Below are 14815 nucleotides of genomic sequence, written 5' to 3' on the forward strand. Positions count from 1 at the left end.
ATCCAGGGTCAGGGATGGGACCATGGAGTGAAAGAAATGCCTAATTTGCAAGTAGAAATAAAACATATGTGTGGGAATGTCGAACTTTTCATTGAGGGTATTAAAAGTGTGTAGTCTTCAAATAACTGGGTGTACTAGGTTACGTAGCTGAAATATACTACCATGCCTGCATCCATGGTAGTATATGTCCTAAGGATAAGCTATCCGGGATAGAAGGGTTAAAAAGTATATTCATAAGGGGAGGGCAAAGTGAGGAGAGAGAGAATTTTTGTTGACAGGTACGCCTAACAGTAAGAGTAAAGGTCATTGGGGCAGTACATTTATTTCTAAGAAAAGGGGCAACGCGTGAGGGTTGTGACTATACCAGAGAATTTGGATGGACCGGATACAAAACCCCTTTCTCAATGTCTGACCAGTAAGGATGAGCTCTGGCATGTTCGCATGCTGCACGTGCCGTGCCCGCCAGGAAGTCGGCAATGCGCTGCGCTAATCACAGGCAGTGAGACATTCCCCGATCTCTGCAGTCGCACATCGGGAAATGTCTCACTGCTTGTGATTAGCGCTGTGCAGTGCCGAGTTCCTGGCGGCCTCGGCACATGCAGCATGCGAACACGCCGGAGCTCATCCTTACTGACCAGTGGTTGGGGGCCTGCATGCTAGACCAAGAAACAATTGCTCTTAAGTGGGAAGCATAGTAGTATTTAATAATATCCAGTGCACCCATGCCCCCTCCTTGATCGTAGTTCTTACTGTTTTCTAATGTAGGCTGCATGATGACACAACCCCAGGAAAGGGTCCATGACAGCCTTGGCCTAGAGCAGGGTTCTCCAGACTACGGCCCTCCAGCTGTCGCGGAACTACACGTCCCATGAGGCATTGTAAAACTGACATTCACAGACATGACTAGGCATGGTGGGAATTGTAGTTCCCGAACAACTGGGGGGCCATATTTTTGGAGAACCCTGGCCTAGAGGAATGCACTGGCTGATGCTGGCTGTCATTAAATCAGAAGTTTATGTGTAAGTCTATAAGATTTTTTATTTCCTCCCACAAGGCATGTTATAAGTAAAAAGCCAGCACATGACAGGAGGACTTCAGATCAAATGGAGAGCAATTTCAACTCACCCAATAAGCGATACCTTGATTGCTTGATCCTGTTACAATCAAAAACAAATTTGAATTAGTATAGCTTCTTATGTCTTCTCTGTTATGCTTCAGAGATTGTGTATATGAGGGGACAATGTTTCACATTTGGTGGCTATGCCCTACAGTGAAAAACTTTTGGAATCAAGTTTATGCTCTAATCTATTCCCTCTCTGGTATTGATTTACAGAATTCCCCAAAACAAGCATTACTTTGCAGTCAATTGGAGAAGGTCCCTAAACACTCAAGAAGATTGATAACTTTTATCTTTGTAGCAGCTGAAATTACTATAGCCAAATCCTGGAAAACAACAACGATACCTTTTGACATCCTAAAGACGAAATTATCCTGGATTATGGTCAATGAACATCTCTCAGCTATATTGAGTGACAAGATTCCATTAAAAATCCTGGAATCCATTATTTAAATATAAAAATTGATAATTCTAGAGTTATTCCCTCTTGAGAATTACTTAACAATTGGCACAGTCGGTAAATGTTGGAAGGCAACATGATTTAATATCATATTTCTGGAGTTTCTTTCTGGTTGATACAACCAAGCATTTGCTTTCCTGGGGGCGGTCTGGAATGTCTTTAAACAGCTCTTGGCTCCGGACCGTCTGTTGCTATAAATGCAAACTTAGCTGACAAGATGATCGATGAATGCCCTGCTACAGAAGATCAAAAGATCAAAGGCATTGAAGATTGGAGGATACAAAGCAATGGACAATGCTGCCCCTAGAGACCAATACAGCAGGGCGAACAGTGATATATTTTATTATCCACTTGCCGACCTCCTCACGACGATATACGTCGGCAGAAGGGCTCGTACAGGCAGAATCACGTACCTGTATGTTCCCCTTTAAGAGGCGGCCAGTGGGCGCGGAAGCGGCGGTGCGCACGCGCCCACACAAGCGGTAAGCTCCATGAGTTGGGTCGCGGGTCCCTCGGACTCGATCGCCGCGGGGATACCTGCGATCGCCTCATGGGGAGGAAGAACAGGGAGATGCTAACCTAAACAAGCATCTCCCCGTTCTGCCTAGTGACAGTGTCACTGATCTCTGCTCCCTGTCATCGGAGCAGAGATCAATGATGTGCCACACACAGCCATGCCCCTGACAGTTAGAAACACGCCCCTAGGACACACTTAACCCCTACATTGCCACCTAGTGGTTAACCCCTTCACTACCAGTGTCATTTACACAGGAATCAATGCATTTGTATAGCACTGATTGCTGTATAAATGACAATGGTCCCAAAAATGTGTCAAAAATGTCCGATGTGTCTGCCATAATGTCACAATCATGATAAAAATCACTGATCGCCGCCATTTAAAAAAAAAAAAAAAATTAATAAAAATGCCATAAAACTATCCCCTATATTGTAAACGCTATAACTTTTGCGCAAACCGATCAATAATCGCTTATTTTGATTTTTTTTACCAAAAATATGTAGAAAAATACATATTGGCCTAAACTGAGGAAAAAAATGTTTTTTTATATATTTTTGGGGGATATTTATTAAAGCAAAAAGTAAAAAATAATGCGTTTTTTTCAAAATTGTCGCACTTTTTTGTTTATAGCACAAAAAATAAAAACCGCAGGGGTGATCAAATACCACCAAAAGAAAGCTCTATTTGTGGGAAAAAAAGGACATCAATTTTGTTTGGGAGCCACATCGCACGACCGCGCAATTGTCAGTTAAAGCGACGCAGTGCCGAATCACAAAAAGTGCTCTGGTCAGGAAGGGGGTAAATTCTTCCAGGCCTGAAGTGGTTAAGGAGGACTGCCCCCTAAATACTGATTCATCAAAAGTCTAGATGGGATGACAATGGGGTTGGGTCTGGATGGTGTATGACTGAAGTATACTACTTATACCTGGGCGCATGGCTCTCACCACCATTTTGAGCCTCAGAGCTATCTCTTTGCCACCTGAGCCCAGCCTTATAATACAAAGCCTTTGAGGAAAGCATTGTGATAAGTATCTTTGATATTCTTATATTATGTGTTCTGTTGGTATATGTTTGTAATATCTTTCTTTAGTATTTTTAGGTTAGCGTTTTCCTATTTTCTCTGGAAATAAATAAGACTTTGTTTTATTAAGCCGTGCGCTTGGTTTCATAGCTAACCTTGTATTATTGTGATATCAGCAGTAACATGTGATCAGAGATTTAATAGACTAGCTAACTAGGGGAATAGACAAGTTAATACATAGGTGCAATAAATAGATGAAATCCGTTACCACCCTCGAATAATATTTATTTGCACCAAATTACTTCAGTACGCATTGCTTTGATATCTTTAATCTTCTTCCTTTCTTATCTTTTTCTATCTATTCTTACCTTTATAGGATATCTATTTTGGTTATCTAAGGTCTCCGTTAGACCCAATGTGATATTTGCCTATGATAACATAGGTTGGACTTGATGGACTTTTTTCAACTCACCTTTTGTGTCTTTTTTCAACCTCACCTACTATGTAACTATCCATGTCTGTTAGATGTGTAAATACTGTTGACATCTATTGATCTATCTATTAGATCAACACTATATTTTTTGTTCTTATACATATACAGATTACAATTTAATTGCGGAATTGACACGCACCTATTCTTTTCTGAATTAACAAAATATTTGTGAATGTTACTGTTTGTAATATCCTTACTACACTATTATATGAAATTCAATATTTGTACATCTTTTCTTTGAAAACTCTACATTAAAAATTATTGTATATAGAATCAGTATTCCAGTATCAGTATTATAAATCCTCATTCCACAGCCACATGCACATCCGGAACCTCTGGTTTATAGTGCCCCATATTATAAAGTCCTTAATCCCAAACTGTATGCAGATGTTTTTGGCTTTGTGACCATCATCAGGGCAGTGTATGGAAGTTCTATGGAGCAGAGCTTGTTACCCCAAAAGACAGAATTACCATACAGGTTATGGTGAGAAGGGAGTAAATGAAACAGAAAGCCCTCCAACCAATATGAGTTGGTACAGTAAATACTTCTTAGAACAGAAGGCATTCACATGTCTCATTCCCTTGCATATCCCTCATTTCAGGAAAATCATCAAAGCCTGCCTTTCTGAAAAGAGGGTTACTCCTCGTAAAGGAGAAGTAGTGTCAAAGTTCCTTTGGCCCTATTTCTCCTGTGGGTCATAGAAGTGCACTCAGTTCTGCACTCCTGTGACCCATATTCAGCCAACAGCAGGTTAAGTCTGCTGTCAGCTGACATAACTCAGCCAGTCCAGGCTCTGGAGAGATCCCAACTTTTATATCAGGTTCCACCCAGATGCCTGGACTGACACCTGTCTCAGCCTCTCAGCGCACCACTGAGAGCCTCAGCCAGCCCCTCCTGCCCCTCCAGAGCCAATCACTCCAGTGAGTACTGGAGAGGAAGAGGTGACTGAGAACTGAGTGATCAGCAGTCTTTGATTGCTCAGTTCTTGGTTTTAGAGGTAGCATAGGAGAGAGGCTGCAATCACCTAGCTAAGGACAGTATGTAGGTTTGTTTTCTTAAATTCCATTTTTTTTTCCAGCAAAACACTGCTGATCCTGGATGCACCATTTGTGGGGGGGTTCTGCCTCTAAACGCCCCTGTCACTAAACTTCTATGTGTGCATGGAAACATAGGCTACCATGGTGGGGAATTTAGAGGCAGAAAAAAAAGGAGAGAGAGAACTCCAGACACCCCTAACAGTTATATTAAAAAGGTCCAGTGTGCATGAGGCCTTAGAGAATTTTTGTGTGTTCCAACCCTACATCGTAAAACCACGCAGCGGGGTACTGTGAAAAAAGGCAGTTCACGAAAAGCGAGCAAAATGTTACTGTTGCATTCAAATCTACCTCAAACTTAAAGAAAAGGATATTACTGCAAGTAAAGAAAATGATAACAAAAAAATCTGTTAAGATGTTAACTGATCAAGAGCTACAAATTATTTACTTGCCGATAGCTATTAGACCCTAAAAAGACAGTTTAGTTTAACAAAGCTCTATGACCAAAGACAAGGAAGGCCAAACAAAGAAGAGTGTACTTCAACACTCGTAGACCCTGGGATATCTATCTAGCACTGGACTTGTGGATATGACCTACAGTATAACCCGGTATAGACACAAAAAGCGTTGGATATTATTTTCATAGACACAATTGGAGCCAATATTTCTAGAACTGAGATTTACCTTTGCAGATGGTGATTGGCTGTGCCATTTTGTCTATAGCTGATATTATTTCCATTATCTTCTCTCTTGTCTCTTTTTTAGATGTTTTCTCTTTCTCTTTGCTGAAGAGAATGAGGTCTCGAGCCTTTCCCGGGATGAGAGGCTGGCTGTTGAGTATCCTCTCCTTGTCTTCTTGAGTGATGGAGTCCAGGTCATCGGCCACTACAAGCACATTCCCCTTACCTGCAAGAACCCAACAGGCAACTCACTATTAAAGATCGCAGGACTACCTGAGAACATCCTTAAAGCTAACGATAGATCAATAGGTTCTGACATTTCTCACCTCTTTTTAACCACTTAAGAACTAGCCTCGTTTTGAGATTTGGGTGTTTACAAGTTTAAAACAGTTTTTTTTGCTAGAAAATTACTTAGAACAACCAAACATTATATATATTTTTTTCTAACACCCTAGAGAATAAAATTGCAATACTTTTTTCCGCACCGTATTTGCGCAGTGGTCTTACAAGCGCACTTTTTTTTGGAAAAAATTCGCTTTTTTGAATAAGAAAAATAAGACAACAGTAAAGTTAGCCCAATTTTTTTTTTTATATTGTGAAAGATAATGTTACGCCAAGTAAATTGATACCCAACATGTCACGCTTCAAAATTGCGCCCGCTCGTGGAATGACATCAAACTTTTACCCTCAAAAATATCCATGGGCGACATTTACAAAAATCTATAGGTTGCATGTTTTGAGTTACAGAGGAGGTCTAGGGCTAGAATTATTGCTCTCTCTCTCTCTAGCGATTGCGGCGATACCTCACATGTGTGGTTTGCCCACCGTTTTCATATGCAGGCGCTACTCACCTATACGTTCACTTCTGCGCGCAAGCTGGTCAGGACGGGGTGTTTTCAAATTTATTTTTTTCTTATTTATTTTATTTTATTTTATATATTTTTTCACTGTTTAAAAAAAAAAAAAATTGGATCACTTTTATTTCTATTACAAGGAATGTAAACATCCCTTGTAATGGAAAAAAGCATGACAGGTCCTCTTAAATATGAGATCTGGGGTCAAAAAGTCCTCAGATCTCATATTTGGACTTAAATGCGAAAAAAAAAAAAAAAAAAATTGTCATTTGAAAAAAATGACAACAAAAAATGGCCCTTTAAGACGTATGGGCGGAGCTGATGTTATGACATCGCTTCTGCCCTCCTATGGTATGGAGACAGCTGGGGGCCGTCTTCCCCTCACTCGTCTCCATACCACAGACATGACAGGTCCCGATCGCCTCTGCCGCTACCGACGGCTCCGGTAAGCGGTGGAGGGCGCGGGAGAGCGGCGGGAGGGGGGTGGCATAACGAGAACGGTGATCTTGCGGCGAATCAGAGACCACCATTATCGTAAACACGACCGGCTCCTGAAAAGATGGATACCTCGGTAATCCGTTACCGAGATATCCATCTTTAAAGTGCCGATTTATATGTACAGGAGCCGGTTGGTAAGTGGTAAGCCAGTTACTTGTCCCCTATGCTAAACTATAGGATCCAGTGCATTTAGGCTCCCTGCCCCAGAGCAAGAATGCAGATCAGTGCGTGAGAGAAGAGTGAGAGCTAAAGTATAGATATAGTGAATGGTTTAGAAAATATTTTATAAAAACCCACTCTATATAGGTAACAGCACTTAAAAAAGCCTGCATACTATGCTTAAATTAAAATATCAACAAAAACAAGTGTGCTCATCTCTGGAACCAAAAAATATATACAGTACATACATAAATAAACCTCATGCAAGAGAAAAAGTACACTATGGACTGTTTGTATTTCTATGGGCTGCGATGTGCTTGGTGGTGAATGTGATTTACAAATAGAACAAACAAACAGCAGCTCCTTCGGGGGTAGTGCCCTACAAATAATTCATTAAAAGTGCAAATAGATGCAAAAAAAAAACCTTATGCAGCATAATCCCAATAGCATAAAGTGCGAAAAATATGTGTACAAATGTAACGTATTCCCAATAAATGCAAATTAAAAATATACAACAAAATAACCAATAAAGTGCAAAAGTAATGCAAATAAATGAATTCATAAATATATAAACATATATGTAACAAGTTCCAGAAGATAAAGTGCAAAAGGTCCAAAATGAGAGATCCTGATGACAGAAACTTGAATCCAGTAATCTAAAAAGTGTTCGCAGTGCCACAGAAATCATCAATAAAAAGTGTTCCTTTTGTTTTTCTGTTAAGCAGGAGACCACACTATGCTAACTATATACAGTACATCCAACATCCTACCTAGGAGGGTGCTACAGAAGAATCCTCAGACACTATAGACTAGGAATGTTTAACTTTTAAAAGGTCCCTGGGTCTCTTATCCTTGCTATAGCAGATAATGGACCCCCTGTTTATCAAGGCCCCTTTTCCTTTTCTCTCTTCCTCACTTCCTTTTTCCTCATGGTTCCTCTCCTGGGGGAGGGAGGAGTTTTTTTTGGCTGCGGATTGAAGCACCTGCCACGTGCTTGATATGTCTATATGGAAACTACCTATGGGTTCTAGAAGAAGCTTAGCAGCCAAATGCATCAAACTGGTGGAGATCTTTGGTAAAAATGTTACACCTTTGACATGATATATTGGAGACTAGGAATGCTGAACATTTAAAAAGGTCCCTGGGTCTCTTATCCTTGCCATTGCAGGCTCTGGATCCCCTGTTTGGCGAAGCCTCACAATTTCCTCTTTCTGTCCCTCGTTTTCCTTTCTTTCTCATCCCTATGGTTCCACCCCTCGGAAGGGATGAATTTCTTAAGCTTGTGGATTGCAGCACCTGCCATGTGCATGATATGTCTATATGGAAAATACCTCTAGTTTCTGAAGAAGCTTAATGAGGAAATGCATTGAACTGAAGGTTCTCACTATTGGTGCTCTGTTTTAATATAATATGGCCATCTTCTCACAGTTATTTTTTATTCTAAAATTAGATGTGGTGCGGTTTTGATAACTTTTTAATCTAAAAGTTTTATGTGAATGACTGAGTCATTATACGTTAACCTATCTCAGCACTGGAAACTGAAAAACGGCCCAGTAATGAAAGAACACTGCAGGCTGGGGCTCAAGTGGTTGAACAACCTCAGAATGTACACAAGAGCACCTTTAATTCTATTTCTTGTGATTAAAGGACTCTTTGAGCCCTTTACCACGAGAAATATTTAAGCCTTGATCAAGGGAGAGAGTTCTGAAATTCATTAGACATTTTAGTGATCATATAATGAATCATTAAACTTGGAATCATTCACCATTCTCTCTAATGTTCATGTTAAAGTAGAATTCCATGCAATACCAAACTACTCCTGAAAATGCCCCCCCCCCCCCAACAGCAATTTGACTAACCCTTGTAAGAAAGATCTGTATACTTACCTATTTTTAGGCATGTGCTTTATTATGTTCGGTCGAACATGAGTTCAACTCGAACATTGGCTGTTCGCCCGTTCGCCCAATAGCGAACAATTTGGGGTGTTCGCGGCAAATTCAAAAGCCGCGGAACACCCTTTAAAAGTCTAAGGGAGAAATCAAAAGTGTTAGTTTTAAAGGCTTATATGCAAGTTATTGTCATAAAAAGTCTTTGGGGACCCAGGTCCTGCCCCAGGGGACATGGATCAATGCAAAAAAAAAAGTTTTAAAAATGTCGTTTTTTTTGGGATCAGTGATTTTAATAATGTTTAAAGTGAAACAATAAAAGTGAAATATTCCTTTAAATTTTCTAAATGTATAGTATGCCTGTAAAGTGGAGCATGTTTCCCATGTTCAGAACAGTACGAGAACAAAATTACATTTCTAAAGGAAAAAAAAAAGTAATTTAATCACTTCAATACACCTTCCTGCCCAGACCAATTTTCAGCTTTCTGCGCTGTCGCAGTTTGAATGACAATTGCGCGGTCATGCTACACTGTACCTAAACTAAATTTCTATCATTTTGTTCCCACAAATAGAGTTTCTTTTGGTGGTATTTGATCACCTCTGCGTTTTTTTTTTTTTGCTAGACAAATAAAAAAAGAAAATTTTGAAAAAAATAAAAGTTTTGCTTTTGCTTCTGTTAAAATTTTTTGTAAATAAGTAAGTTTTCTCTTTCACTGATGGGCACTGATAAGGCAGCACTGACAGGCACTGATAAGGCGGCACCGATGAGGTGGCACCAATGAGCGGGCACTGATGATGGGCACTGATATGCGGCACTGATGGGCACTGGTAGGCAGCACTGATGGGTGGCACTTATATGCAGCACTGATGGGCATTGATAGGCGCCACTGATGAGCATTCATGGGTGGCACTGGGTGGCACTGGTGAGCACTGGATGGGCACTGATAGGCGACACTGATGGGTACTGAAAGGCTTCAAAGATGGGCTCTTTTGGGTGGCACTGATAGGCGGCACTGATGGGCACTGATAGGCGGCACTGATGGGCACTGATACGTGGCATTGATGGGCACTGATACGCGGCACTGATATGAGGCACTGATAGGCATCCCTGGTGGCACTGGCAGTGGTAGGCACTGGAGTGGGCACTGATTGGCAGCTGCCTGGTCATTGATTGGCAGCTGCCTGGGCACAGATTGGTATTTCCCTGGGGGTCTAGGGGGCATACCTGGTGGTCCAGTGTGGATGCCATCCTGGTGGTCCTGGGCGGCTTCCCTGGTGGTCCTGGGTGGGATCCAAGGGGGGGGCTGTGCTGATAAACAATCAGCACAGACCTGCCCTGTCAGGAGAGCAGCCGATCGGCTCTCCTCTACTCGCGTCTGTCAGATGCGAGTGAGGAAAAGCCGATCACTGGCTCTTCCTATTTACACTGTGATCAGCCGTGATTGGACACGGTTGATCACGTGGTAAAGAGTCTCCGTCAGAGACTCTTTACCTAGATTGGAGTTGCGGTATGTCAGACTGACACACCGCAACAACGATCGCCGCGATGTGCGCCCCCAGGGGTGTGCAGCGGCTCAATATCCTGATCATGTCATATGACGTCCGGTCAGGATATTGAAACCACTTTGCCACCGTCATTTTGCTATATGGCGGGCGGCAAGTGGTTAAAAGTACTCGTGGCTATTAATGAATTGTTGGGTCTCTGCAATACACATAAAAGTCATTGAAAAAAATGGCATGGGATTCCCCCATCCGAGCACGCAACCTGGCAGGCCACAGGAAAAGAGGGGGGATGAGAGAGCGCCCCCCCTCCTGAACCATACCAAGCCACATGCCCTCAACATGGGGAGGATGTCCCTATGTTGATGGGGACAAGGGCCTCACCCCCACAACCCTTGCCCGGTGGTTGTGGGGGTCTGTGAGCGGGGGGCTTATCGGAATCTGGAAGCCCCCTTTAACAAGGGGGCCTCCAGATCCCGACCCCCTCTGTGTGAATTGGTAATGGGGTACCCTACCATTTCACAAAAAAAGTGTCAAAAATGTTAAAAAAGACAATAGACGGTTTTTGACAATTCCTTTATTAATGTCTTCTTCTTTCCCCGAATCTTCTTCCGGTCTTCCTTCGGTTTTCTTCTTCTTCCTCCACCTTGTTCTTCCCCTGCTTCTTCCTCTATCTTCCTCTGCTTCTTCCTCTGGTCTTCTCGTCCGGCATCTAACTCCAGCTTCTTCTTCCCCGCTTCGTCCTCCGGACGATCCGCCTAAATGGGAGTCTCCCGCTCTGTGACGCTTCTGTTTATGTAAAAGGGTGACCCTGCCCCCCTCTGACACCAGGGGAAATCCATAGGGAAGTCCCCATGTGTCAGAGGGGGCGGGGTCACCGGGTGGCCCCACCCTCCGTCATATAGGAGCTGTCACAAGAACAGAAGTGCCACACAGCGGGAGACTTCCATTGAGGTGGATCGTCCGGAGGATGAAACGGAGAAGAAGAAGCCAGAGGAAGATGCCGGACGAGAAGACCGGAGGAAGAAGCAGAAAAAGATAGAGGAAGAAGCGGTGGAAGAACAAGATGGAGGAAGAAGAAGAACACCGAAGGAAGACCAGATGAAAGAAGAAGCGGAGAAAGAAGAATACATTAATAAAGGAATTGTCAAAAAACGTTTATTGTCTTTAACATTTTTGACACTTTTTTGTGAAATGGTAGGGGTACATTTGTACCCCATTACCAATTCACATGGGGGGGCCAGGATCTGGGGGTCCCCTTGTTAAAGGGAGCTCCCAGATTCTGATAAGCCCCCTGCCCGCAGACCCCCACAACCACCGGGCAAGGGTTGTGGGGATGAGGCCCTTCTCCCCATCAACATGGGGATAAGGTGCTTTGGGGGGCTACCACAAAGCACCCTCCCAATGTTGAGGGCATGTGGCCTGGTATGGTTCAGGAGGGGGGCGCTCTCTTGTCCCCCCTCTTTTCCTGCAGCCTGCCAGGTTTCGTGCTCGGATAAGGGTCTGGTATGAATTTTTGGGGGGACCCCCACGCCATTTTTTTTTACATTTTGGTGCGGGGTTCCCCTTAATATCCACACCAGACCTGAAGGGCCTGGTATGGAATTTGGGGGGACCCCCATGCATTTTTTTTAATGTTGGTTCGGGATTCCCCTGTGGGGGAATCCCATGCCGTTTTTTTCAATGACTTCTGTACCGACAATTCATTATAGCCGCAAGTAGTTTTAAATGACTTTTTTTCCCTTTAGAACAGTAATTTTGCTCTCAGACTGTTCTAAACACGGGAAACATGCGCCACTTTACAGGCATACTATAGACACCCCCCAGGTAAATTTAAAGGAATATTACACTTTTATTGTTTCACCTCAAGCATTATTAAAATCACTGCTCCCGAAAAAACAACCATTTTTAAAACTTTTTTTTGCATTGATCCATGTCCCCTGGGGCAGGACCCAGGTCCCCAAACACTTTTTATGACAAAAACTTGCATATAAGCCTTTAAAATTAGCACTTTTGATTATTCATGTTCGTGTCCCATAGACTTTAACGGAGTTCAAACGAATTTTTTGCCTGTTCGCATGTTCTGGATGCGAACAAAACTGAGGGGTGTTCGGCTCATCCCTACTTCAGAAGAGAGGAGGGTGTTCCAACAACGGATGACCCATAGGAGCCTATGGGTGATGTCACCACTCCCAGGCATTACCAACCATTGTCGAGCACTCCCTCCTCTCCCCTGCAGCTGGCTCTGGTTTACACAAGGGAGGTCACATGACTGAACTGGAGTGGCCTGAATATAGATAAGTATACTGATTCCCCCTTACACCGGTTAGTTATAATTGGAGGAAGCAATTTAGAGAGACAGTTAGGTTTTGCATGGAATTCTACTTGAAATTTTTATACTGTATGTTTTCAGCCACTTTCTGATTACCCAATGAAAGGGAGTCTTATTTGACATGAGTGGCCTCACCAGAGTCAGTGAGCTTCATTTTACTAAAAGAATATCTTTTGAAGCCCTAGTTCCTGTTGGATATTTACCTTTTGGAGTTTTAAACAGCCAATGGGTAGCTTCACCCCCAGGAATCCACCCAAAATAGAGGAATACAAGTGCTTGAGTCTTACCTAGTTTTTGGGAAAGATGTTTGAGTTCCTTGTCATAGATGGAATCCGTCACATCTGTGATGTTGAGTCTCCCTCGGGTCTTGGAATGATATAAAATGGCAAAGTCACATCGGGACACCTCCTCTTTAAATCTGGGCCATCCATCATTTGTTATGGTGGTTGTCCGGACTTTTCTAACCAGTAAATCCTGGAACCCAAGGGCCTCGAAGAGGAAATGGTAAGAACCCTCGCCTTCCCGGGAAAATATACCGACAACACTTTTTGAGCTAATTGTCAGTATCGAAGCCCAACTCAGCACCGCTGATACCATTCGTATCCATAAGTCCCAGAGTATAAAAACTGTAATACTGGGTTGCCTCCTGATCTGGGAAATGAAATAAAATACATCCATGGTAAGAGAACTCTGTGTGAAATAAGAAACAAAAATCATGATAGACTTCATTCTGTGTGTCAGTAGCATCAACACAAAATGTGCACTTATAAGGAATTTGCATAGCAATTTCCCAGTACAAAAAGCATGTACATTTGTTCTTTGTGATCGATTGAGGCAAAAACAAATGTTGTTAGGGTTTTTTTCCTATGCTGGGCAATTTTATTTATTTATTTTATCTAAAAAGGAATACCACATTAGGCCACTAGAAGGCGAAGCATAGTAGGAATTTCTTAAGATACTTAGCTTTGTCTCATGGGTGTCAAACTCAATTTCATTGCGGGTTGCATCAACATTATGGTTGCCCACAAAGGGCTGTAAGACTAGAAGCACAGAGCACCCCAACCCTACGTACATCAGATGTCAAGAGTCACCCCCACCATCAGAAGTCAACAGTTCCTTACCCTCCCTTACATCACAGTGCACCCCCTTTACCTTGTGCTGCTTCCAGGAAGAAGCTGAGGATTGAGCTGAAAATAAGAAAGTGCAGGGTCTGTAGGAGGACAGGAGATCCATAAAGACATGGATGAGGGAGTTTGGGGTGGAGGAACGTGACTGGCCTGCACAGAGTCCTGTCCCCAACCTATTAGAACACCTTTGGGATGAATTAGAGTGTAGACTGCGAGCCAGGCCTTCTCGTCCAACATCAGTGCCTGACCTCACAAATGCGCTTCTGGAAGAATGGTCAAACATTCCCATAGACACACTCCTAAACCTTGTGGACAGCATTCCCAAAAGAGGTGAAGATGTTATAGCTGTAAAGTATGGGCCAACTCAATATTGAACCCTATGGACTGGGATGCCATTAAAGTTCATGTAAAGGCAGGCATCCCAATACTTCTGGTAATATAGTGTATTTTGGGTTTATACAATAGGTTTTATTTTGATCCTTTATGTCTGTTTTATAGCCTTATGAAGGGGTGCGTTTTGTTGGCCCCCAAAACATGTTGATTGTTTTTGTTTGCTCAAATTATGAATACTAAAAGGCATCTTTGGACTCTTTTAACACCTTCCCGCCCATAGCAGAATGATGGCCGGGCAGGGGCTCCATTTTACTGACTGGACATCATAGACATCTTTCAGAACAAGCCGCTGTGTGCGCGGCATGGTTATCAGTGGTGTAGTGTGTCGCACGGACACACCGCATCTCCCATCACGGTAAAGAGCCTATGACATAGAGCAGTGGTTCTCAACCTGGGGGTCGGGACCCCCTCAGGGGTCGAATGATAATTTGCAAGGGGTCACCGAATCCTGGGCTGTTCCTGAAGCCCGCACTGCTCTCCCAGCCTTTTTGCGGCTACCCAGCTGGGCTGTCCCTGGAGCCTGTGGCCGCCCACTTAGCCTATTCGCAGCCGCCCATTCAGTTCACGGCACAGAGAAAGAATAAGAGAACAGACGGCTAGAGAGAGGAATGGGGGGAAAAAAATAAGAAATTAGGATGGAGAAAGAAAGGCAAACAAAGAGAAAGAGAGAGTGGCACATCCTAAAATGTACCATAAGGGGTTTCAATACTGTACAAGTGGAAGCAACTCAGGGAGCGCTGAAT

General features: G+C 43.0%; 1 protein-coding gene across 5 annotated transcripts in view; it reads right to left on the bottom strand.

The window, feature by feature from the left end:
• Positions 1 to 14815, bottom strand: part of LOC141148222 (uncharacterized) — a 37874-nt gene that overhangs the window by 11692 nt on the left and 11367 nt on the right. For 3 of the 5 annotated variants that reach the window (XM_073635468.1, XM_073635466.1, XM_073635465.1), the window contains 3 exons: positions 12840 to 13242; positions 5328 to 5549; positions 1126 to 1154 (listed from right to left, as the gene is read on the bottom strand). In XM_073635468.1, the coding sequence (XP_073491569.1) occupies positions 1126 to 1154; positions 5328 to 5549; positions 12840 to 13242 (654 nt within the window). The remainder of the gene's footprint in view (positions 1 to 1125; positions 1155 to 5327; positions 5550 to 12839; positions 13243 to 14815) is intronic. The other 2 variants (XM_073635469.1, XM_073635467.1) reach the window with 1 other exon arrangement.

This window comes from Aquarana catesbeiana, linkage group LG06 (genome assembly GCF_042186555.1).
Source record: "Aquarana catesbeiana isolate 2022-GZ linkage group LG06, ASM4218655v1, whole genome shotgun sequence".
Classification (NCBI taxonomy): domain Eukaryota; kingdom Metazoa; phylum Chordata; class Amphibia; order Anura; family Ranidae; genus Aquarana; species Aquarana catesbeiana.